Source organism: Cavia porcellus, unplaced genomic scaffold, assembly GCF_034190915.1.
Source record: "Cavia porcellus strain 051 isolate PalLab524CR breed Dunkin Hartley unplaced genomic scaffold, mCavPor4.1 scaffold_5, whole genome shotgun sequence".
Taxonomy (NCBI): Eukaryota; Metazoa; Chordata; class Mammalia; order Rodentia; family Caviidae; genus Cavia; species Cavia porcellus.
In genome coordinates this window covers 91966480-91993933 of record NW_026947488.1, presented here as the reverse complement: position 1 = coordinate 91993933, position 27454 = coordinate 91966480, and the positions used below count along the sequence as shown (strand labels likewise).

At 36.4% G+C, this 27454-nt stretch overlaps 1 protein-coding gene across 1 annotated transcript; it reads right to left on the bottom strand.

Annotated features, from left to right (window-relative positions):
• Positions 1 to 723: 723 nt before the first annotated feature.
• On the bottom strand, positions 724 to 11084 carry LOC100726835 (olfactory receptor 5M11-like). The gene is given in 4 exon segments (XM_063249492.1): positions 724 to 1669; positions 6572 to 6588; positions 10015 to 10628; positions 11081 to 11084. Coding segments are annotated over 4 exon segments (1581 nt in total).
• Positions 11085 to 27454: the final 16370 nt, after the last annotated feature.

Below are 27454 nucleotides of genomic sequence, written 5' to 3'. Positions count from 1 at the left end.
TCTATATATGTGAATACTTCATGGTTCCCTCCATTTCTGTATTTCCTCTTACTAATTTTAGTCCTTACTTTCAGGTTAATCTTTGCAAGGTCCAGTGAAATGGAAAGCCACCCTCGCAGGCCAGAGCTGGAAGAAGTGTGGTTCTGTAACCAATAAGCTGATCAAGCCTAGGAAAAATCTAATCCATCTGCCCTTTTCCTGTCCTTCATCCATCCCTCCTTCCCTTCAGCTTCATAAGAAACTGGAGTCCACTGTCCTGAGGATGTATCTGATTTTGCTCAGTGAGCACCAAGAGGACAAGGAAAGGGCTCATATAAGAATTCTTCAATCAAAAGATAGAAGAGAGTATGGAGGGAAGGGACAGGGCAGGGAATAGGTCTCTGCTGTTCTCTGGAGTAAACAGTAATAATAAATGCACTGAAGTGTTTCAGAAATACCCTTTGGAACTTATTGCACAGAGCAGAGCTTCTCCAAATTGTATGTGCTTAAAAATGACTTGGGGATTTGACTAAAATTTGAATTTGGAGACAAAAGATCTGAAGTGTAGAATGTGATTTTGCATCTCTAAGCATCCTCCAAGAGTTCACCTTACCTGCGATATAGTTGAGAGACAAAAGAATTTCTCTGGAACACTGAAGACATATCTATACAGGGAACCCAACTGCATCATCACAAAACAGAACAAAACCAAAGCCACTTGAGTCACAATAATAGAGTTATGTTTTACTGAAAAGTGGAAGCACTGACACTGTCCTGGCGGATATTACATCTGATGACATCCTTCAGAGCCTGTTTCACATCTTTGTTCCTCACACTGTACATTAATAGATTAACTGTGGGACTGATGAAGGTGCAGAAGACAGCTATTATTTTGGACTTTTCAACAGTCTCATCTATTGGTGGCCTTATATATATGCAGAAGAGAGTCCCATAAAATAAGGTGATACCTGTCAGGTGAGAACCACAGATGGAGAAGGCCTTGCACTGGCCCTCTGTAGACAGGATCCTAAGAACGGTAGTGACGATGCAGGCATATGACACCAGGATGATGCTGAGGGAGGTGGACAGATTGAAGTCTGCCGAGATGAACATGGCATATTCCTTGACATAAGAGTCTGAGTAAGAGAGCTTAATGAGGGTTGGGTCCACGGAGTAGAAGTGGTTGATGACACTGGACCTGCAGAAGGTCAGGCGGAAGGTCAGGATGATATGGAGCAGCCCATCTGAGAAGTTGTGGTCATAGGGCAGGGTGGCCAGACTGATGCATACAGGCCAAGACATCTTCACAGTGTCGTGCAGAGGCAAGCAGATGGCCATGTAGTGGTCATAGATGATTACAGCCAGCATGGAAAGCTCCATGGGCAGAAGGGCAATGAAAACGTAATACTGGGTGAAGCAGCCAGCAAAGGAAATGGTCTCCCTATCTGATAGGAAATTGGTTAGCATTTTCAGGGTAGCGCTGAAGATGTAGCACAGGTCCACCAGGCCCAGGTGAGTGAGGAAGAAGTACATGGGCATGTGAAGGCGAGAGTCCAGTCCAATCAGCTCTACCATTCCCAGGTTGCCTAGTGTGGTGACAAGGGAAGCAAGCAGGAAGAGCGCCAAGAGCAGAGGCTGGAGCTCCAGGCAATCTGTGAGCCCCAGCAAGACAGATTCTGTGCCTGTGCTGCTGTTGTCCATTTCCTCAGAGCTGGGGTTTCCAGAAGGAACCAGGGAGGCCAAACCAACCTAAGATACAAACCATGTTAATGACCACGGACATCATTTTCTTCTTAAAATGCACGATCCACAATGAAGCTGGGAAAGGTATAGTCATAGTATCTCAAAAGCCTGCTGTAGGAATAACAGCAGCACAGAGCTTGCCTCAGCTACCTGAGTACCTAGGATTTGGTGCGCAGCACTGGAAAAAGAAGGGAAAAAGAAGGGAAAAAGAAGAAAGAAAGAAAGAAAGAAAGAAAGAAAGAAAGAAAGAAAGAAAGAAAGAAAAAAAAGAAAGAAAGAAAGAAAGAGAGAGAAAGAAAAGGGGAGAGGAGAGGAAAGGAGACGTGCATGCTTATCAAATAAGTAGAAAAAATAGATGAATTTTTACATGATATTTTTAGGACTGTGACAGCAATAAGTTGAAATATTTTTCAAGAAAAAAATGAAATTGTGCTGACTTAACATTTAAGCTGTTTAGTTATTAGAATTTCCTCCAACTTTTCTATTTCTCCTAATAACACAACCAATTAGCCCTGAAACCCTTCCTCTTTTCTCTCGAGATATTTAAAATTTTTGCCTTTTTCCTTGCACATAAAGTCACTTAAATTTTTTTCCTAATTTTTGTCTCATTTCAAACTTAGTCACTGTAGTCATGTCACTGTAAGTTTCAGGTCAGTAACTAGGAATTATATTTTAATAGGATATTTCCTTTAGAATGCTGAGTTTCTGAGAAAGATTTTTAATATATTAGTAATAGTAGATGGATTCTATGGGTCTTTAAACACATTTACCAAGTTCCCTTTCTAGGCTTAACTCTTTCTGCGAATTAACAAAGGCAACATGTACATGATTCTATTTGACAGACACTAATGTCTTTATGGTGCTTTTAAGAAAAATGAAGTACAAAAACTTGAATCACACACTGCGATAAAGTACAAGATCTGCTCCAAATTTTCTGCGGTACGAATCTCTTTTATTAGATTCTGTTGGTGATATTTTCCCTCCCTAAACCTCAGCTGTGTTATCAGACTCCAGGATCAGAACCCCAGCGTCTCCATGGAGATGAAGCAGCTGGAGAGAACAGTCAGGACCCCCGCAAGGCGCGGCCCTGAAAGCATAGCTGCACATCTGGCCCCTGCCCTGCTCTGCTCTCCTCGCTGGGCAGCTCCGCACCAGGATCATTGGCACCTCAGGTGCCTGGGGAATATGTCAATTAGAAGCGACGAGGATGTAGGCTAGCATAAGAAGTAGCCTGAAAGCTCTGGATACCATTCTGATTCCACAGCTGAATTTCGCCCATCTGAAAGCTGGACGGTCATGTCCGTCCTGCCTCTCAAGTCACTGCTCAAATCAGCTAGTACTCATAATAGGGACTGTTTGATATTCAGACTAATGTGTGACTGTGCACTACAGCTGCAGGAAGGAGCATATCATCAAAAAATTTTGCCCTGCTTCATTCTTCCTAGTGGAAAATGTCTGACATAATTGCAGCTAACAAATGGAATTTTAAGTTGAAAATAAGGTCAGAAAAAAGGAAAACATTTATTTTAAGAACAACGTTCTCTGGAAAATAAAGAGAGGATGCAAAGAACATGTGTGACCTCCCTTTGGATGTCCCAGCAATCCTGTGGGCCCAGAGTTTGTGTAGACAGCCGACTGTAGAAAATTACAGCTGAGAGCTTTCTTAAAGCACAAACACGTACCTCACTGAAGCTCTGATTTGTCTGTCTTTGACTTTCCCATGAAAAATGTCATATGCTTTTACTTGGAAACAGGAGTCAGTGTTGTTGACAGCTTCTCTTCAAGAAATGTTTATCAGGAAAAATTCTGAAAAACAAAACAACATGTATATATATATATATATGTGTGTGTGTGTGTGTGTGTGTGTGTGTGTCTACATATATATGTATATACATATATTAATAACAGTAACTGACATAAAAGTTTGTTTATTAATTAATTTACTTATTTGAGACATGGGCTCACTATATGCTTCAGGATGGCTTCGAACTCACTGTGTAGCCTAGGCTCCTCTTGAACTCCTGGCAGTCCTCCTGACTCAGCCTCTCAAGTGCAGGAATTACAGACATGTGCCACGGACCCAGCAATGAAAGCTACTTTTATCATCCTCCACATCCAGGAATCTCCACAAAGAGAACAGATGTCAGTGACTAGAGCAGAGAGAAATAGAAAACAACAAAATGCATAAATTGAAAATAACATAATAAAAAGGGAGATGGGGCTAAAAATTATACCTGCATCCCTTTGCAGGAGGGGTCATTTGCTGTGTGTAACTTAATGACTGCCTGAGGTGCTTTATGGAAGTTGGACTGCCAAGTTCCGTGACTCCTGTGGTCCCTTACAATGCCCAAACAAAGCAGAACAGAAGCACTTGGAATGAGAGAGAAGGAAAAAGATGGGTCAGCAAAGGAAGTGAGTCCTAGCAGACCTGGCTGCTTGGGCACAGACAGAGCCGGGGGTGGGGACGCAGGGTGAAGAGTGTCCAGGCTTTGCTAGGTTACAACACAGAGGGAAGCCAGAAATGGCAGAGCCAGGCATGTGGTCCGAGTACATAATTCCCTGGCTTCCTTACCAAACAAGAGTGCAAAGAACCTCGTTCAAAATAGGAGACATTTCCAGGCTGTGGGATAGTGCATTCAAATGAGCTTGGGACATCACTGAGCAGAGAGTCACTGCATGGGCTGTGGACTGGTACCCAGACAGGCAGGACTGCAGGAGCGATGCTGGGAATAGGAGAGGAGAGATGAACAGTGAGGTCCTGCTGCCCATTCACTTATTTAAAGAGCAAAAAGTTAGCAAGAAAAAGGAAAGAAGTGAGGGAACCAAAAATAAGGTTTCCACCAAGATGATTCACTAGTTAGCAGCACAGTGCCGAGAGCAGGCTTTGCAGGGATAGAGGTCAAGGTCCTGTTCCATGCAGATGTGCAGCATCAAGAAAACCTGATCGCCAGGGGTGGAAATCATATATAATTTCTGGGCCTCATTTTGAGACTCCAGTGTCATTTCCTCTTAAGCAGAGTAAGGAGGTAAAACGACAAGAACTTGCTCCAGCTTCTGCCGTACCTCTGTTTCTTCACCTCTGACTGCGGGTGCTTCTTGAGATTCATAACCTGTGAAATACAGCCCCGCTTATAACAGCACAGGAAAGGCGAGGTGAGACCCACACTCACAGAGAGGCCGAGGCGTAGCAGTGATTATGTTGCTCTGGGATTCCACCAGTTGCCCTAATTGGAACATTCTGGGATCAGAAAGCTAATCGTGGGTATAGTCATATTTTCTATAATTTCAAGTGTGTAAGCGTTTGTCCAAGAGCTCTGTGGAGGGAATGGAGAAGTTGTCTTAATTTTCATTTTTAATGTAGTAAGACATCTTGACAAAAGATCTACTTTCTTTACCATATTTTTCTTTTTTTGTCCTTTACTGATTTTAAGCATATTCTATAGCATTGTATACTGAAGATATTGCATTTTGCTGGAGATCATACTATTCCTTTGCTTTCCTTGCAGATTAACAGTCCTGACCCAGCTGAATGAGTTTCCTGCATCTGATTCTGTGTTTTTAATTTTTCTTAAGTCCCTTTCACTCAGGCTTTCCCCGACTATCTTCCCCGGGGGAACTGCTATTGTAGAAGATCAATATGATTTTTATGCTGCTAAAGCCCTTGGCCGGCTTTCAGTCCTTGCCTTTTCTGACTCACACATTTCATTTTCACATCCTTCATTCCTTATTTTGGTCAGCTTTCTTCACTTATATTCCAGGATGTGAAACTTATCTGCTAAAGTCTGCTCATAAAATACTGCTTTTAAAACATTTCAAGCATTGTTTTTTTTCCCCCTTTGGTACCAAGGATTGAACTCATGACCTTGCGCTTGCCAGGCAGACACTTATGCTGCTGAGCTAAATCCCCAGCCACTATTTCAAACATTCTTTAATTTGTATTTATGCATATGTACATTAATACATGGAAACACACTCCTATTAAATATATCAGAGATATAAATACATAAAATAAATTGAATTGTATATAATGGGTATCTGTGAGTCTGAAGGTCCTTTGTTTTGTTTTTATATCTCTTCTACCATGTGTAAATAATTTAGATTTAAATTCTAACACATTTCTGAAGTATTATGCATACTATTCATTGTAAAAAGGCACTGTATATCTTATCCCTCATCCTCCTCCCTCATAAACTACTCTCAGGAAGTCAAGTGAAGGAAGAATTAACCTGCTATAGATATGAAACACTAAACTTTGCCAGTAAACCTTCTCTCCCATCCTCAAGAAATCTACACACACAAAAGTGATGCACATTAGTTTAATTTTGTTTTCTTCATGGGTTGTTGGAAGAATACATTTTTTTCTATTTGGAGTAAGGGAATTAAATATGGCAGATGTATTACTCATCCTCAAACACATTCCTGGCTGACGTGCTTTGTCTCCTTGGATTTTCTCACTGATCTTTTTAGAATTATCTCCTTGCTGGTCCTGTACAATCCTGAGGGAAATTGTTTCAGGGCTTCTCCGGTTACAGTGCATAAATCTGAAAGCCCTTCCAACACTCTCTTATGGTTCTCCTCTTCTTCAGCCCTTGTTCTAATGTCATCCTGTCAGACAGCTCTGCTCCAGCTTCTGCCCACACTCTGCTCTTTCTTGTTCTTGTTCTTTAGTGATATCTATGAGAATCATATAAATATTTTTGCTTGGAAATTGATTCTGGTGGGCAAACAAAGCCAGAGCTGTCAAATCAGGCAGAGCAAATGAAGACTCATTACCAGTTGGGCTCAGCTCTACAAGAGGAATTCTTTACTGACAGCTACAAAATAAGCGAGCAGGTGTAGGTCTAAATACTGGCTGAATTTGCTCATCTCTTCTTTCTGTCCCATCCTCTTAGACACCAGTACTGGATGAATGAAGCATGTTTCATGTGGCCTTTACAGATTTGATGGAAGTGGCCTCCAGGTATAGGTGCTTCTACGTATTTTAAATGCATCTTTCAGTGGTATTTCAAGAAAGGAATGCAAGCTTCCAGATAATACGTGATGAAGATAGTTATCATAAGATTATTTTATTAATTAAGAGAATGATAAATTGATCTAAGAGTAAGGATTCCATAAACAAAGATGATGCACATACAAAAAGTTTAACATGACAGAGTCTGTGCTAAAATTTCAGTGAAAAATATAAGGAGTAATCAAAAATGGAAACTGATTTTTTATTTAAAAAGAGTACTAGCATCTGAAAGATTTGTAATACTAGAGAAAATAAAATCCTTAATAAAAAAGTAAAATTCTAAAATATTGAAACAGAAGAATATCTTTGCAAAGCAAGAAGATTTGTTAGACAACACATACAAATCCCACTATAAAGAGATGATCATTATTTTAAATGGTGCTACAATGCATAACTCACATCACTTAATATATCAAGTAAAGAAAAAAGAAACACAGGTATAAACAGGTTGAAGATATTCAGATTGCACATAAAATCAAAAGCCTCCTAATTATTAAAGAATAAATGGATGCTATTATGAGTGGGTTAAATGAAAATATAGCAATCAAATTGGAAATTGCACAAAGAACATGTTATACAACTGGAAAACAGGGGAAATTGAATTAACACTACAGTCTTTAAGATTATTTAACTTCATTTGTAATGGTGATTCAAATTTAAGGAACAAGAAAACAATTTGCATCACTCAAATTGGAAAATGTTTAAGAATTCTGAAATTAAATATGTTATCAAAAATATGGAATATTGAGAAAATAAATACTGTTGCAGGAGTATAAATTGGTAATGTCATTGGCCATATAAAGAGAATCTAAAAATGTTCTTTGTGACTCAGAAATTAATAATTTACAGAAACTTTTCATGGGTACATAAAGTTATACAAGAAACATCATCTCCCCCACCCCTAAGCTCCTTATGAACTCAAATCATGCCCATAGTGAAAAATTTTACACAAAACAAATTTTCAATAGGCTTTGTTACCAAGCAAGTGGGAAAGTATAATTGTCAATCAATAGCAGAATGAATGGATAAATTGTATCATGTATTGGTAAAAATTGAATCAATAAAACAATGTAGATACAATTGGGGAAATGGAATGGTGTCAGAGAAAATAAATTGCAAAAATATTGAGGCTTTTATAGGTAAATGGATGTAACTTGAGATCATACTCATAAGTGAAATAAATCAGACTCTCATGTGTAACACTATATTGTTTTCCTAGTATAAAATATTGAAAGAGTAAATAAGATGCAAAAGGTACAATAGATACCAGGAAACTGAAAGGGATAGAAAGAAATTGCTCAAAACTAAAGAACACGTGAGATGGTGGAAAGGAGAAAAGAAAGGGGAAGATATATCTATATCTATATATCTATATATATATATATATCAATCATATATATATATATCATATATATATATGACAGATAATTATACTACTAACCTCCATTAGCTCATAAAATAGAATGCTTTGTGCTGTCATCATTTGATTATTTTTTCATGCCTATATCTTATAATCTGAACAACTACTTTGAAGATAACAATTTGCAATATATTAACCATTGTTTATCTCTCTTATTTTGTTTTGAAACTATGTAATATCATTTTTATTGTTTTTTTCATTTTAAAATTTAAAATTCAGAAATAAAATATGCATGCAGTAGTTGCATTTTATCAACTTTAAATCTGGAAAAATAACTATATTTACACATACACATCTAGCACAAATACAATTATCATAAGAAAATAACTAAGAGCATTACAAAACAAAAGAGTGAGAAACATTATGAAAGACTTAAATTCATAATATCTGAATTATGTGAAAACTTTTTGACATTATGTGAAGATTTAATAATGACTAGTGATGCTTACAAAGGTGGTCTTCACATTATTTGCTATTTTTGGCAGTAGAGATACTTTAATATAAAATGCAACAAATGAAGTCTTAAAAGTAGTTTAAAAATAGAGAAAATATCCAATGTATCCTATGTGAAAAGCAATTTAATTTCCAAAGAGCAAGCAATGAAACAGTAAAACAGGATAGAAACTATTAGGCAATAGTTAAGAATACAAAATTTTAAGATTTTAGATGATATGGCAATAAAAGCGGCTAAAATGAAAAAAATATTTATATTGAAAAGGTTTATACCTTTAAGAAAAAGACTAAAACAAATGAAAAAATACAAGAACATCATCTTAAGACAGGCAAAGTGAAGAATATGCATTTTTACACGAGGAGTTTGAATCAGCACTAAGTACACTAAGTAAATATGTAGAAGCAACTATCCATACATTAATACGGTTCAATCATGGACTATAAATTAGTTAACAATTATGGAGAATTAAGACAGCATATCAACAGGAGACTTATGCATAACAAACACAGAACTCTTTAGAGAAAAATCCAATTTCCCTCAAAACCCATATGGAAGGTAAACTGCACCGCTGACGTCATTTGAGAGATTTGTCAGACAAAGCAATTGTTTGACAAACACTCAAAATATTTTCATTGCAATATAATACGCATAAAGGTAATTTTATAAAATCGTTGCATATATTTGACAAATTTTCAGGAAATAGTTTTATGATCATTATGCACTATAAGAATCAAATAAATTTAAATTGCCATAGCATTTGATAATTCTGTCTTTCATAATCTGGGACCAATGTAAGCACTGTGGGTGGAATCATCAGCTCTTTTAAGACTTTTTAGAGCGTAAAAATAATAATGATGATACTTGTGATCTCCTCTTTCAATCTCTATGCTTTAACAAAACAGTGTACTGCCTTGACAACCAGAAATACTAATAACAACACGCACAAGTCTCATATGTGACTTATGAAAGACGATAAACATAAATGACAGAAACTGATTTGCTAATTTTACAATGGACATTAGCTTCTTGGGTAAAAATGCTGTCATACATATCTGTAACACTGTCTGTTTTATTTATCAATTAATTCCGTTTGGGTAATTTCCTTTATGGCTACTTCAACATTCTTGTTCCTCAGGTTGGAGGTTTAGCATGGGACGGGACTCACAAAGATATAAAACACAGATTCAATTTTACCTTGTTACACAGATAATTCAGAAGAGGGTCTCAGATGCATGCAGAACAGTAACCCATGAAAGTATACCATCAGATGGGACCCACAGGTGGAGAAGGCTTTGCGCCTGCCCTTCGCAGAGCGCGTGCGTGGGATGGCCCCTGAGATGAACACATAGGAGACCAAAATGATGCTGAGCGATCAGGTCAGGTTGGACCGGCCACCACTAATATCGCAGTCTCCTTAACATACGTGTCTCAGCAGGCCAGGACCATGAGCAGGGGTTCAGCACAATAGAAGTGGTTGCTCTCCTTAGGTCCACAGATGGTCAGAAGAAGCACCAGGATGGTTTGTGCCAGGCCATTTGCACAGCCATAGAGGTAAGGAGCAGCCACAAGAGAGAGACAGACACACCTGGACATTTTGCTGTCATACAGGAAGGGCTGGCAGATGGCCACGTAGCAGTTGTTAGCCATCACTGGGAGCATATATCAATCTGTGATCCCCAGGGCAATGAAAGGGTTGAATTGTATCATACAGCCAATGAAGGAGATTGTTTTCCTCTTGGATAAGAAATTCACCAGCATCTTGGGAATGACAGTAGTTGCATAACATAGATTCACAAAGGTGAGGTGGCTGAGGAAGAAGTACATGGGGCTGTGGAGTTTTGGGTCGCTTCTGACAAGGAGAATCATGGTCACATTCCCAGTGATGGTGATGAGGTAGATGACTAGGAAGATGAGGAGGACGGGCTGCAGCTCTGCTTGGTCTGTGAGTCCCAGCAGGATAAATTCAGTCACCGTGGAGTAGTTTCACTGTATGATTTTGCTTCTCTGGTTTTGGGTAAATTCTAAAGAAACAAAAAGAAAAATGCATCTGCCTTGTGTTATTTGTGTCATCTGTGGAGCAAGGTAAAATTGTAGCTGTTTTATATCTTTGTGAGTCCCATGTTAAACCCTCTGATCTAGAGCCTAAGGAACAAAGATGTTAAAGTAGCCATAAAAATAATTATCCAAAATGAACAGTTGGCTAAGTAAGGTTGCCATGGTCCCAGATATGCAGAACATCCATTTTATCCAGGCATTGAATGAGCACTGTAAATCAACAAATCTCTTTTTCTCCCGAAATATTTGTGATCTTTTACAACACATAGATGAGACATGCAAGTCTGTGGAGTCATGTGGGGCATACTCAGTGCAGACAGTTACATCACTGAGAGTGTTCGAAACACCATACAGATTCAAAGGCAAGAGCAGAAGCTGTAGTATTGCTCTGGAGTGTCAATAAAAAGCACACTCTCACCCATAGCACGCAAGTGCATGCTACATTATCTTGTAATGACAGTGACAATTAGATAAGCGAAGTACTCTGGAAGCTTGTCAAAACTGATAGGTGAGTTTTCTTCCTTTATTCAAATGATACAGCAATGAAAATCTTTGTGTTGTGTTATCCTGAGATATATCATTCAAATGATACTTATGATTCAGTGATATTCTCCTTTGTGCATTATTTGATGAAAATGTCAATTTTCCCAGAGATTGTTATTTTGTTTGTTATCAGTACACCTTTCCTGTCAGTGTGCAGCCACTCATCCATCCATTCATTGTCATTTCCTGTATTTTTATATAAATAGAATAAATTTAATGTCTTAATCATATATATGTGTGTGTGGCTATGTATGCATCTATGAAATGTATTACTAAACATATTTCTTCAACTAAAGTTTTTAATGAATATTTGGCAGGAACATGGCCTCCTAAGTGCTTCATAATCCGAGACATCATTATAATATCATCATACAGTGTTTAACCATTTCCAAGACATAATTAGACAGAAAAACATATTCAAAACCAAACTGAAACTAGGTGTAAGAATTCTGCCAATCTTGACAAGGACATTTGTTTATTTTTTACATGTTCATAGTAACTGATGCATAAATATTTACCTGCTTTCCCTTATCCATTTAGAAAAATATGGTAGTTAAAGAACTTTAATTATTGGAGTGCCAAGATCATTACATGAAGACATAATTACATAGTATTTGAACATGGGAACTCTGACTTTTCTCTATAAAGTAGCTTTGAACTTTGAGATGTCAATGGTTTAAATAGATTCTTTGGTTTTTTTCCTTTTACAGTACATTTCAAGTCATTTATATTTCAATTTTCTTTGACTTTTGACCCGACTCCACAGGGTAGAATGAAGCCTCATGGCTCTGCTGTACCTGTCCTACTCCAAGTCTAACCTTTCTGGTTCTGTTTGCTGTTCTATCTACCATCCATGGCACATCTTACAGACTTTTGTCTTTTTTGGTCACCCACACACTGCTGATATTCATGGCTGACATGGTAGAATCCTGGTTTTCACAGGAAATACAGTCCTCCTTTGGGTTTGGCCCCTCTGTGTGTTCAGTCATGCCTGGAATGTCAGCTCAGGAAAACTGAACTATATAACACATCCTCGGCACAGTATCCTTGGCATAGTCTTTTCTCTATAGGAATTTTAAAAATGTACGGGTGATGTGGAAATATAAGTACCATTCATGACACATCAAGACTAAAGAAACAGTGGAAATATTGATGCAGACACACATAGAAACTGCCTAAAGAAACTGAGCACAAGAAAGACTTTGCGGCACCTAGCCATCGGTGTGCAGAGGAGGGGCTGGGCGGATCTGGGGCGCCTGCATCAGCCTCCCCGTGTGTCTGGAGGACTGTGGATATCTCAGCAAGCAGGGAAGGATCGCAGGTTCCAGAGGCACCGTGGCCTGTGGTGAGTGCTCAGCACACTCTGCCCAAATCCCAGACTGTTCGGGACCCTCCAGGTTTCCGGGTGCAGTGAAGTGGAGAAGTGGGTTTGAGGCTTCTGCATCTGCCTCCCCATCCCAGCTGCACTTGGAGAACTGCTGAGCTTCCAACGGGTGGGCAGGCCCACGCTATCCCTGGAGCCTAGTCTGTTTGGGACTCCCGCACCTAGCCATCGGTGTGCAGAGGAGGGGCTGGGCAGACCTAGGGCGCCTGCATCAGCCTCCCCATGTGTCTGGAGGACTGTGGATGCCTCAGCAGGCAGTGAAGCATCACAGGTTCCAGAGACCCTGCAGCCTGTGGTGAGTGCTCAATGCACTCTGCCCAAAGCCCAGACTGTTCGGGTCCCTCGAGGCTTCCGGGTGCAGTGAAGTGGAGAGGTGGGTTTGAGGTGTCTACATCCGCCTCCACATCCCGGCTGTGATTGGAGAGCTGTGGAGCTTCCAAGGGGCAGGTGGGCACACAGTGTCCCTGAGGCCCAGCTTATCTGGAACTGCAGAGTTCTGAACAGGCAGGGGAGGACCACTGGTTCTGCAGGCCCAGTGGCTTGGGGTAACATGGTAACAGAGTCTCAGTAGCTGCAAACATAGAAGGGATTTCCAACAGATCTTGAGGAAGCTTTCAAATAACACTTGAAACACAGAAATATAGGAAAATGACAAAACGAAAGACCAAATTACTACCTCAAATCTCCAGCCCATCTCAAGAAACCCTAAGAGCAATGTATATAGAAGAAAATATATGTCATTCACCTCAAATATTGGACACAATAGCTACTGAAATTAACAAGCAACTCCAGGAAGCTTTAAAGAAATTCAAACTCGAAACAATCTCCCAGGTAAAAGAAGAAATGATAAAGAAATGAAAGAGATTCTGAATATATCTAAAGAAAACACAGATAAAAAATTGGAGGAACTAAACAAAAAGATAGAATCCCTAGACGAGCAATATAAGAAACAAACAGAATACATAATGCAGATGCACAGAGATATACAGGAAATAAAAAACCCAACTGAAACTTATAAAAACCACCTTAATGAAAGTGAAGAATGAATTTCAGACCTTGAAGACAGGATTGCAGCTAATGAACAGGAAAGGAAAGATCTTTTAAAAACAACAAGGAATCAGGAAACAACAATTCAACAACTGCAAGACAATGTGAACAAAAATAACATGAGAATGATAGGGATTAATGAAAAAGAAGGGGACAACATAAGGGATGTCAAGAGGATATTTAGAGAAGTAATACCTGAAAATTTCCCAAGCATGAGATCAGAAACTGACATCAGGTTCAGTGAAGCCTATAGAACTCCAAATAGTCATAACCAAAATAAAACTACACCCAGACATATAATAATCACCATCCCAGAAATCCAACACAAGAATAGATTATTAAAAGCTGTCAGAGAGAAAAGACAGATCACTTATAAAGGAAAAGCTATCAGAATCACAGCAGACTTCTCAGCACAAACAATAAAGTCAAGAAGAGCATGGAGTGAAGTATTCCAGATCCTAAAGCAAAATGATTTCCAACCTAGACTGATGGATCCTGCAAAACTATCATTCAAAATTGATGGTGAAATATGATACTTCCAGGACAAAGAACAACTGAAGAACTTCATGAACACCAAACCAACCCTGCAAAAAATATTGAAAGACAGTTTAGATACACAAAGGAAAAAACCACTAAGCAAAGCAGATAATTAAACAGAACAGAAAGATAAAGATGCCACAGCAGAGAGATAACATTCCAACAATAAACCAGCATTTAACAGTAATAACCATTAATGTAAATGGTCTCAATGCACCAATCAAAAGAAACAGACTAACAGAATGGATCAAGAAACAAAATCCAACCATATGCTGTTTACAGGAAACCCATCTACCCCAGAAGGATACTCACAGACTGAAAGTCAAAGGATGGAAGACAATGCTTCATGCAGCAGGAATCCAAAAAAAGGCAGGAGTAGCTATTCTGTTTGCAGACAATGTGAACTTTAAACCAACAATGACCATAAAGGACAAAGAAGGTCACTACATACTCATAAGGGGAAAACTCCAAGAGGAAGAGATAACTATCTTAAATATATATGCACCAAACTCCAGAGCACCCGGTTATATAAAACAACTATTAACAGAAATGAAAACTCAAATTATCAGTAACACAATTGTAACAGGAGACCTTAATACTCCATTGACACCAAGGGACAGATCAACCAGACAGAAAATGAGCAAAGAAATAACAGAACTGAATCACACTGTGAACAAATGGATTTGATAGACATATACAGAATGTTCCACCCAACAACATCAGAATACACATTCTTCTCAGCAGTACATGGATCATTCTCTAAAATAGACCATATATTAGCTCACAGAACATATTTAAACAAATGCAAAAGAGTTGAAATCATCCCTTGCATGTTATCGGATCATAGTGCTCTGAAATTAGAAATTAATGATAAAAGATACTGCAAAGATCCCACAAACACATGGAAACTGAATAACACACTCTTGAGTAATCAGTGGGTCACCGAAGAAATTAAAGAAGAAATTAAACAATACCTAAAAGAAAATGAAAATGCAGATACAACTTACCAGAATCTGTGGGATGCAATGAAAGCTGTCCTGAGAGGAAAATTTATTGCACTGAGTTCCCACATCAGGAAAACAGAACGAATACAAATAAATAACTTGATGCTACACCTCAAACAGCTAGAAAAAGAAGAGCAAGTCAAGCCCAAAGCCAAAAGAAGATAGGAAATTATAAAAATCAGAGCAGAAATCAATGCAATAGAGACTAAGAAAACAATCCAAAGAATCAATGAATCAAAGAGTTGGTTCTTTGAAAGAATAAATAAAATCGATAAGCCCCTAGCCAACCTTATTAAAAAAGGGAAGAAAAAGCTCAAATTCATGCAATAAGAAATGAAAAAGGTGAAATCACTACAGACCCAATAGAAATACAGAAGATCATCAACACCTATTTTGAAAACCTCTACTCTCAAAAGTTTGATAACACAGAAGAAATAGACAGATTCTTAGAAACATATGAAGTACCAAAGGAAGATCAAGAGGATGTAAAACTGTTGAATAACCCAATCTCTGTTAATGAAATTAAAAATGTAATTAAGTCCTTACCTACAAAGAAGAGCCCAGGCCGAGATGAATTCACTGCAGAATTCTATAAGAAATACAAAGAAGACCTAATGCCGACACTCTTCAAACTATTCAATGAAATTGAAAGGGAAGCAATCCTTCCTAAGTCATTCCTGGAAGCAAATATTACTCTAGTACCAAAAGAAAGACCCAAATAAAAAAGAGAACTATAGACCGATCTCCCTAATGAACACAGATGCAAAAATCCTCAATAAAATATTGGCAAATAGGATGCAGCAAATCATCAAGAAGATTATACACCATGACCAAGTGGGATTCATCCCAGGAATGCAAGGATGGTTCAACATACACAAATCAATAAATGTAATCCACCATATCAATAAAGCCAAAAATAAGAATCACATGATCATTTCTATAGATGCATAAAAAGCCTTCGATAAGGTCCAACATTTATTCATGATAAGAACTTTACAGAAAATTGGAATAGATGCTCTTTACCTCAATATAATAAAGGCCATTTATGACAAACCAACTGCCAGCATCATACTAAATGGCCAAAAATTGAAAGCCTTTACTTTAAAATCAGGCACAAGACAAGGATGTCCTTTATCACCACTCCTATTCAATATAGTACTGGAAGTACTATCCAGAGCAATTAGGCAAGAGAGAGAAATAAAAGGGGTAAAGATAGGAAAAGAAGAAGTTAAATTATCTTTGTTTGCAGATGACATGATACTCTACATAGAAGACCCCCTAAACTCCATTGAAAGACTCTTAGATATAATAAATAAATTCAGTAATGTGGCTGGATACAAAATCAATACTCAGAAATCAATAGCATTCCTATACACTAACAACAAAATCACAGAAAGGGAAATAAGAGAAACCACACTCTTGACACTAGCAAGCAAAAAAATGAAATATTTAGGAATTACTCTTATGAAAGAAGTGAAAGTCCTGTACAGGGAAAACTGTAATACACTGAAAAAAGAAATTGAAGACGAATACCGAATTGTTTCCCTAATGTAGTAATGATTCAAATATATAAAAGTATGTGGTAATCATGATTCCCCATTATGTGGCCTTAAAGCCTTATAAAGTTTTCACTTATTATTCTGTTTTGCTGACTAGTATCAGGTTCAAAAGTTTAGGCATCAGCTGAGAAGATAATGAGATTCATTATAACACCCATTCTCGTTGACTTTTATCTACTTTTGAAGACCTACAATGTCTCCAATGTTTTGGTTTTTTCGGTTTTGTTCTTTACTGTTTTGTTCAATTGTATTATAACTAATGATATAGGCAATTCTATTAGAGATAGCGGGAGGCATTATGGTAACCATTGATGATCACCTTGTATTATGTTTTTATATTATCTATTATGTCCACCCTTTTGACTTGACTGATCCTGTCCTGTTATGTCTCATTTGGTTTTACTCTCTTCCAAAAAAGCAATAAGAACCGTGGGAGCAATGAAACCCAAAATGTGTAATAGTCATTGTACAAAAGAGAGGAAAAGAAAGTGCTCTAAACTATATAACTGCATGTATATTTAAGTGTATATGATAGAAAATGATATCACAGAGTTTTATTGGATCATTGAACAGAACTGTTTGCAGTATCATTACTGGAATGTCCACTCTACAAGCTTTCATTTTGTGACTTGAACAATTATTTCTAAGATGGCAATATGTAATCCATTAACTAGTGATTTCCTACTGTTCATTTTTTTCTTCTGTAAATCTGTATAACTTGTACCCTTTTACTGTTTTTTTTTCTTTTCTTTTCTCCTTAAATAAAAAAATTTATAAAAAATAATAAAGGTTTCACTTATTAATTGGAATGGCTTTATTCTGGACTTCTTGATATGGAAATATTTGAAGCTATAGTATATGAAGTTATATTCACATATTTCTAGGAAAAAGACAAACACTATGGTAACTATTATTAAGTGGGGTTATTTGGTCGTGAAGCACTAGGTTGCTGAAACAGTCATGCTTTGACCTGTATTGTTATGTTGTTATGTCCTCTTTTATCTCAATCTCTCCCTTATTCATTAAAAATTATTTAGTTATTTTATGGTTTTTTTAATTAAGGGAAAAATTTTAAAAAATTAGCAGGATATATTATTGTAACTTTTTGATTTCCTAATAATTTGATTTGAAGTCCTGTAATACTCCAACTGTCTTGTTTTGACTGATTAGACTCTGTTCCGTTCTGTATCATAGTATCAAGTTTGAGGGTATAGGCAACTACTTTGAAGGCAATAAGATTCACTAAGATGCCCATTCTGCTTTGACTATTATCTCCTTTGGAAGTCCTGTAATGTTTACAGTGTTTCAGTTTTATTGGTCTTGTTCTCTACTGTTTTGTTCAACTTTATAATACCTAATGAGATAGACAATTCTTTTTAAGGAAGCAAGAGGCATTATGGTAACCATTGTTGATAACCTTGTACTCTGTTTTACATCATGTGCTATGTCTATCCTTGGTTTTGACTGACAGCTTTGTTTTGCCATATTTGACTTCATTCTCTTCCAAAAAAGAAAGTAATAAGAACTAAGGAGTAATAAAACCCAAAATGTGTAAATTTTATTGTAAAAAAGAGAGGAAAAAAAGTGCTCTAAAGGATACAACTGCAAGTGTGTTTAGGGGTGTTAAATAGCTGACCATATTAATGTTTTTGGTTGGATCATTGAACACAACTCTTTGCAGTCTCTCTGTTTGAATGTCCACTTTGTTTGCTTTGATACTGTGACTTGAGCAACTATCTCTAAGATGATAAAATGTAATCTATTAACTGGTGATTTCTTGCTGTTTTTTTTTTTTTTTTTTGTAGTTCTGTATTACTTGCACCCTTACACCGCTTTGTTTTGTTTTTTCTCTTTTTCCTTTTAAATAAAATTTTAACAAAAGAAATCTGACTAGTATGATACATATATCCCTCTTTGATATTTAGATAGTGCTTGTCAAAATTTTTGAAAATATATTGTGTTAGTCATTTTCTCCCTGCTGTGACACAACACCAGATACTTACAATGAAAATTAGAAAAAGGGTTTTCTGACCATGTTTTTAGCCCATAGCTTGTCAGCTCCAAGGGAGAAATGCAAGGTGAAAGGGGCTGCACAGAGAAATATTGCCCATATTTTGGTGCTGAGGAAGCTGGAGAAGCAAGGAGCCAGGAAGTGAGACATGCTTCCAGGTCATGACCCAGGAATCTTCCTCTAAACAAACCCCACCTCTTAAGTAGAACTCAGCTGTGAGCATTTAATTTACTAATTCACAAATCAATCATCAAATTTGTTAAAAAAGTGTTTTGTACTTACATCTAAAGTACATTACAGGCAACATGGAGACAGACATGAGGCTTAAATACTCATATGTAAATGATACTTTAAGGGATATTTGGTAACCCTGTTGAGCAGAGGTGAATTTTTTTATTAAGATTGTCATCTACCTAGCATGAGTTTTTATTCTCTCTCATGAGTTCTGTAGTGTATTTTCCCTCACTATTGCCATCTTAAATTTTCATAAGTTCCCAGAGGGAAAACATCACTTCCAATAAGAGATCTCTTTTAAATTTTAGGCATCGTGTATTAACTACTTCTTCCACAGTAAGTGGCAATTTACAGTAATTCATTGTTTGACATTTAATGCCTCTCCACTCCCCTTTTAATACGTTTTGAGAACTCGTTCTCCCACATTTCTCAAGATTGCCATATGCACTTGGCTACAGCAAGCCAGCATTATCCAGATGACTTTAAGTAAGTATCCATCATTTAGTGTTTGTGTAGTTTATATTTACCAAAGGAAGACTTTTTCAAATACTCTGTTACCTCAAGGCTATGGTAACAAAAATGGTTAGTGATGCCCACTGTGGAGTTGGGAGAAATTCTATTTGAATCCTAATTCCTGATCCCTATCCACTATCAAGAAAAGTTACTCTTCCATGTCCCAATTTTGGGCCTTTATACCTAAGGAAGTGCATGTGTATAGGACGGCACTTGGCAAGTAACAACTGCACCATATATATTAATTCCTGTCAGCATCTGGACTTAGTCATTTCTACTCTGTCCTGGTAGAGGACTGGATGAACAAATTATCACCATTACCTTCAATTCATTGGGATGACATCTTTGCTAGTCAGTACGGCCCCATTAGTTGGCCAGCAAATGATAGTTGCTTGGTTACTAAACTTTAAGTTCCATAGTTCCTCATGATAAGTTTCTGGCAAGTTAACTGTCAATGATTCTTTTCTATGGACCAAATTCCTTTAAAATTTCTATAACCTATGTTAAGTTTTAGAATGCTCTGTGGAGATAACATTGCATGCTAACCTCTGATTGGTTCCCATATGAAAGGTAGGAGGTAACTCATCATCTGATACGTTTTTGGTGCCATGCTGGCTATGATTAAAAATAACTTCTTATTCTGAATCTTTTTGGTGTGTGATACTTAATAAACTGGGAGTAATTACCTCTCATCACCTGCTGTTGACCATCTAATTATTCCTTTGTTGTCCTGCTGTCTGATTATACCACTCTGTTATGACTTTAGCTGCTGAGAAGCTGTGCATGTGATCACTGACTTGACAGTGTTACATGATCCTTCTCCAATTTCTACTCATAAATCAGGTGTGAAACTTTTGTCTGTTTAACTTATCACAGTGTGACTCCATATAATAACTAACCCACAGCTAGATGGGAATTATTTATTCATTTAAGTATTTACTGCTGCATTTCACATATCTCAAAATAGCAACACATCAAATTTTCATCAAAATATCTATAAAAACCATGGGAGATTAATATTCTAAAATAATAAGGAAATATTTCCAGTTTGAATGTTACAGCCCCATGCTTTTCCAAGTTGAGTATAAATTGTATTAAGTGACACAGAGAGATAAATTAATTTTACTTTATGATTAAAATAGGACAAATAATGTAAATGATTATCAGATACTGACCAATTTGTTGCAGCCTTGTGTCCTCAATGCAAGATATATTGGGACAAGTATGAATCTAATAATTCTAAAACCAGATTACAGAAGCTGATAATATCTCTTACTCTAGAGAGTAAAGAATGTTAAAGTGAACTGTTACTTGAGTTTGTGTACAGAATTCACACTCATCGTTTATCTCGAGTCACTCTCACCATTATCCTGTCTTTGCTTCTTTCACTGAATCCTTCTAACCATTCAATGATGGTTAGGAGGAAGAGATTTGAGTTCATTCTCCACTGGGCCTCGGTAACCCAAGAGTTAATGAGAAAAATGTACAGGATTTCATCAGTTCCAAAGGATTAAAAGTAGTCAGATGAGAATAAGGTAAAATGACAGACACCAAGAACTAAACCATAAGCAACACCCTCCACATAACAGGATAGGATGCTTTCTCTTGAGTCTATTTTGAAGACTCTAAAATTGAACTTGAACTACATGGCTGTGGTCTCAGTTATTGACTCTGTTTTGAAACATACTTGAGTCTGCTACATAAATTGGGATATTTATCTTTAATAAAAATAAATACTGAATTTTACTAAATATAGAACAATTCTGCTGTTTCAGGAAAAATGTAAAAGCTTTAGTTTCTCTATCTGGCAGTTTCTTTTGTATTTTCTAGCTATTGTTTCCTGGATAAGCTAGGGCTGAATGTCATTTCTAAGAGAATGGATTTGTGATTTTGCTCATTTTTGATGATGTTAATTGAACAATAGCAATACACAAAATAGTCAAACCAAGGGCAAGCAGTAAAAGAAGTAATGAAAAGAGAAAAAGTTCTGCCCAAATAACTTATTGACTGAAAAACAATGTTTTTTCAATATTCTTATCCTCTACTAACTCTAAGTTCTAAAATCATTGAGTGACTAAGAAAGTCTGTATTCATTTTACCAATAAGAAGAAATATAAGCTGTAGCAAACACTATTAATTTTAGGAACATTTATAATATCAGAAAAACATTCAAATTTTAGAGGCTAATTTACTCTCCCAGGAAATTCTACTATAATTTTTGGAGACTTTTGGAGAAGCATAATTTCAAAACTAAATTACTTATCTCTAGGGCAGAATTTTGCCTACAAAATCTCAACGATGTGAGGGAGCATGATGTAGAAAATACTGAAATAGAGGAGCAGGTGGAAGCATGTAATTCATACTTTGAGATTAAATACATTTTGGCAATGATTTATATTAATAAATGTGATTTCCACAAAGTACAGTATTCAACAGCATCAAACATTTTCTCAAGAGCTAGATGGCCATGTCACTAAATATAATTACATTCTGGAGTATTAGTGAAGAAGCATAATTTTGGGCAGGGTAAGTACTCCTAGAAGTAGCAACTTTGAGAATGAGAGTCAATTAAAAAACGGATAGCTATCAGCGTATCTGGAAACTGGGCAAATACATAGTTCAACTATGAAAGGCATATCTAGGTGGCAGACTGCAGAATCCTCTACAAATATTGACACTTTTCACTGACATAGTCCTTAAGAATAAAACCTAAGGTATTCAAAACAACCTTATCAGGTAATAGAATAATATATGATCTGAATTCCTATCTTATATGTTCCTAATCTATTATGAACTAATCAGAACATGTAAAATTATACACAAACATGCTTTAACTTTTTAATCTCTGCTCCTAAATATATAAGTGGTTTTCAATAACCATTTCTTAAATTAATTTGTTTGTCATTTATTTTGGTGTGGTGATGGAACATCTCTGTTAGGGCAAATGGACAACAGCTTTCTTCAGTGAGATCACTGCATGTGAAGAAGAAAGTTTCTACATTCTTGAAGCTCCAAGAAGCTCCATCTTTTGTGTCTTCAAAAATTTTGTTGAAAATCATAAAAGAAGTATTATCTCATCCTGACTACTTGAAAGAATCATTTCAACTTCTAATAACTTTACCTTAAGGACATGTAAAATTGAAATTTTTTTTACAGTCTCCCTCACTTTTCCTTCATTATAGTGTGCATAATATTTACCTTACCTTACAAAATTCTGTTAATCATCAATGTAATCTAATTAGCAATATCATCTATCACTACTTTTGTGTCCAAACTTCATAGATTCTATATGTGCACTACATAGCCCATTTCATAATGAGGTGTTTTCAGTCACATTCGAATTAGTGTTTATTGTTTACCTCCAGCTGACTCAACACACTGTCTAATCAAACTTATTTTTGTTCACTCTGCTATCTACTTAAATTGCTTTATTGATTAGCTACATGTATGACTACAGCCACTAACAATCATTATTTTATCCCTAGAATTCCCCCTAGTGTAGATTTTCAAGGCAAACGGAGCCAGCAAAATACTCATAGTAAAATAGTTATCTACAAAGTCAGAGTTCCAAGTCAAAATAGCTTTCATCCTCTAACCTTTGTAGTGTCTCCTCTACTCAGCTTCCTCCCATTTATTTATGTGAGCCAGCTTCTGAAATAGAAGCACAACTATACAGAAAATGGGACCAGAATTAGAGCTAACCTGCTGTCAGGTGTGATCACTAATTAAAGTGAATGTTAATATTTTCTAAAAACAGTTACAGAAAACATCACATTTCCATAAAACACTCTCAAAATCTCCAAAATTCTTCTCTAATACACTTGTTTTTGGCAATGCATTTTTTGTTATAATAAGGTTTTGTTGTTGTTTTTTTTTAATGTAAGGATCTGCCATGAGTTTTGATCACCCCTTGATCATGTCAGTGGCACCACACTTCAAGCTATCTAGTTAGGGAGAAGGTTGTTTAATGATGATTAAGAAAATAGAACTCATGTTTATTCTCCACTGGGCTCAGGTTTCCCAAGTGTAAAAGAGACTCAAGTTTTCCTCAATTTTGGAAAGCGAAAAACAATTAGATACAATGAGGCCACATGAGGGTAGAGTCCCCAGAGAACAGAAGATGAGAAATGTATCTTACTTCACTTGAGATATGATGCTCACTCCTGAGTTTGTTCTAAAGACTCTGGAGTTGGAAGTAAGTGTGAACCACATCACAGGTGAGCAGAGTAATGTGCTTTAGATTTTAAAAAAATATTAGATCCCAGTGTTATATGTTGAGATGTTTATCTGGAAGGAAAATGAAAGTTAAAATACTCAATCTTCACCTAATGCAGCATAGCTCTTTTGTGGCAGGGAAGATCTAGAAGCTCAGGTTGCCCACCTCTGTAGAGGATGGTGGCCATTCCAATACACTGCTTCTTTGCTAAGCTTGATTTATCAATTAGAGGGATACTTTTTCTAACAGGAGTGGGTTTGTCCTTTTTCCTAGGTATTTTTTCTTTTAGTGAATTTAGACATTGATCATGAACAAGCAAAAAAGCAAATGAAAGTCAAACAGTTACAAAGATAAGGCCAAAATATATATTCTTTGAAGAAAACTGCCTGACCTAAAGACAAATTTGGTGTTAATTTCTTCAATAATCCACAGACCTACAGTTAGAAAAGCATAGTGAGTAGCAATATGTAGTGAAATATGGCATCTGCTTTCATTATTAAGAGATTTGTAGATTGTTAGGAGAAACATAAGCAGGGCAAAAGAATGTGACTGTGTCTTTCAAACACCTGAAATATTTCAGAAATCATACAATTATTTTCAGAGACTTAATTTCCAACCTAGAATGATGTACTCTCCAAAACTGTCTTTCAAAATCAACAGAGAAATAAGATATTTCCATGACAAACAATAGCTGAAGAACTTCATGATCACCAAGCCAACCCTGCAAAGAATTGTGAAAGACATTTTAGATAGGCTTAGGAAAAAACCACTAAACAAAGCAGACAATTAAACAGAATGGAAAGATAAAGATGCAACAGCAGAAAGTTAACATGTCCACACTAAACCAATATATAACAGTTATAACCATTAATGTAAATGGTCTCAGTGCACCAATTAAAAGAAACAGACTGGCAGAATGGATCAAGAAAAAAAATTCAACCATATGTTATCTACAAGAAACCCATCTAACTCAAAAGGATACTCACAGTCTGAAAGTCAAAGGATGGAAAACAGTATTTCATGCAACAGGAACACCAAAAAATGTGGAGGTAGCTATTCTGTTTGCAGACAATGTGAACTTCAAACCAATAATGAATCAGAAGAGATAAAGTCATTACATACTGGTTAGGGGAAAACATTAAGAGGAAGAGCTATTTTGATGTCCTGTTTTCTTCAAAATAGCTGTTCATACCATCACAGACAATAAAAACAACCAAACCAGATTAAAACCATTCCAATTAATGAATCAAAACATTATAAGGCTTCAAAGCAATATAATCATGATTATGGATTTAAATCAATATAATCATGTGATAATCATGAATCCATAATCATGATTATCACATACTTTTATGTATTCTTATAATTTCTTACACTAGGGAAACCATTTGTTATTTATACATGTAGGTTTGACTTACTTCACTTATGAGTATGGTCTCAAACTGTGCCCATTTACTTATCTCAATGTCATCCTTATAGCTGAGTAGTACTCCACTGTATAAAAATACCACAACTTTTTTTATCCATTCCTCAGTTGATGGACATTTAGGTTGTTTGCAAGATCTGGCTACTGCAAATTATGGTGCTATAAACATGGGTGAACATACATCACTGTGGTATGATGCTTTCATTTCTTCTGGGAATATGCCTAGAAGTGGAATAGCTGGAACAAATGGCACTTCCAATCCCAGATTTTGGAGAAATCTCCAGACTGACTTCCACAATCGTTGCACCAGTCTACACTCCCACCAACAGTGCAGGAGAGTTCCTTTTTCCCCACAGCCTCTCCAGTATTTGTTGTTGGTTTTCTTGATCCTGGCCATTCTTTCAGCAGTGAGACGGAATATCAGTGTGGTTTTATTTTGCATTTCTATAATAATTAATGATGATTAACATTTTTTCATGTATTCATTTGCCACTTGTATTTCTTCATCTAAGAAGTGTGTATTCATTTCAGATGCCCATTTTTGGATTGGATCTTTGAATTTTGGGGGTCTGAGTTTTTAAATTCTTTATATGTTTTAGACAGAAGTCCTTTGTCTGAGGGAGAGATCACTATGATTTTTTCCAAGTTTGTGGGTTTTCTTTTCACTATGCTGGGGATTTCTTTTGAGTTAGAGAAACTGTTTAATAAGAGGTGATCCCAGTTATTGATTCTGGGAAGTATTTCCCATGTGGTTTGACTCCTATTCATGAATTCTCTATCTACCACTATGTCTTAAAAGTTTTTATGCAATTTGTCTTCCAATAGATTTGGTGTTTATGTTCTAATATTCAGAACTTTGAACCATTCAGATTTTAATTTAGTACATGTGACAGGCATGGGTCTAATTTTAATTTTTGGCATATGGACAACCAGTTTTTCCATCACCATTTATTAAATAAACTGTCATTCTTTAGTGAACCTGTTTGGCCCCTTTATCAAAGATAAGGTGGTTGATTGTGTTTGTAGTTGTGGTTGTATCTTATAATCTATTCCACTGATCTTTAGCTCTGTTTTGATTCCAGTACCATGTTGATTTTACTACTGTTGCTTTGTAGTATAACTTCAAGTCAGGGATTGTGATGCCTCCTGCCTTGCCTTTGTTGCTTAGAACTGTCTTTGCTATTCTAGGTCTCTTCTCCCTCCAGATGAATTTTAGGAGTGATTTCTGTAGATCTATGAGGTGTTTTGATGGCCTTTTTATTGGGATTGCATTGAATCTGTATGACAGTTTTGGGAGAATAGCCATTTTCACAATATTTATTCTTACTATCCATGAGCAAGGGATGTCTTTCCACTTTTTGAGATTGTCTTCAATTTCTTTGTTCAGTGTATTATAATTTTCCTTGTATAGGTCTTTCACTTCTTTCATGACAGTAATACCTAAATATTTCATATTTTTGGTTGCTAATGTAAAAGATGTGGTTTCTCTTATTTCTCTCTCTGTGACTTTGCTGTTAATGTATAGGAATGCTATTGATTTTTGAGTATTGAATTTGTATACAGCTACATTGCTCAATTTATTTATTATATCTAACAGTCTTTCAATGGAGTTTTGGGAGTCTTCTATGTAGAGTATCATGTCATCTGAAAATAACGATATTTTTTAACTTCTTCTTTTCCTGTCTTTAACACTCTTATTTCTCTCTCTTGTCTAATTGCTCTGGATAGTATTTCCAGTACTATATTAAATAGGAGCAGTGATAAGGGACACCCTTGTCTTGTGCTTGATTTTAAAGTAAAGGCCTTCAGTTTTTGGCCATTTAGTATGACACTGACAGTTGCTTTGTCATAGATGGCCTTTCTTATATTGCTATAAATACCACCTATTTCAATTTTCTGTAAGGTTCTTATCATAAATAAATGTTGGACCTTATCAAAAGACTTTTCTGCATCTATAGAAATTAACATGTGATTGTTACTTTTGTTTTTATTTATATGGTGGATTACATTTATTGATATACGTATGTTGAACCATCCCTGCAGTCCTGGGATGAGTCCTACTTGGACATGGTGTATAATCTTCTTGATGACTTGCTGCATCCTACTTGCCAATATGTTATTGAGGATTTTTGCATCCATGTTCTGAGGGAGATTCTCTGTAGTTCTCTTTTTTAGTTGGGTCTTTCTCAGATTTTGGTACAAAATAGTATTTGCTTCCAGGAATGACTTAGGATGGATTGCTTCCCTTTCAATTTCATTGAATAGTTTGAGGAGTGTCAGCATTAATTCTTCTCCTATTTCTTGTAGAATTCTACAGT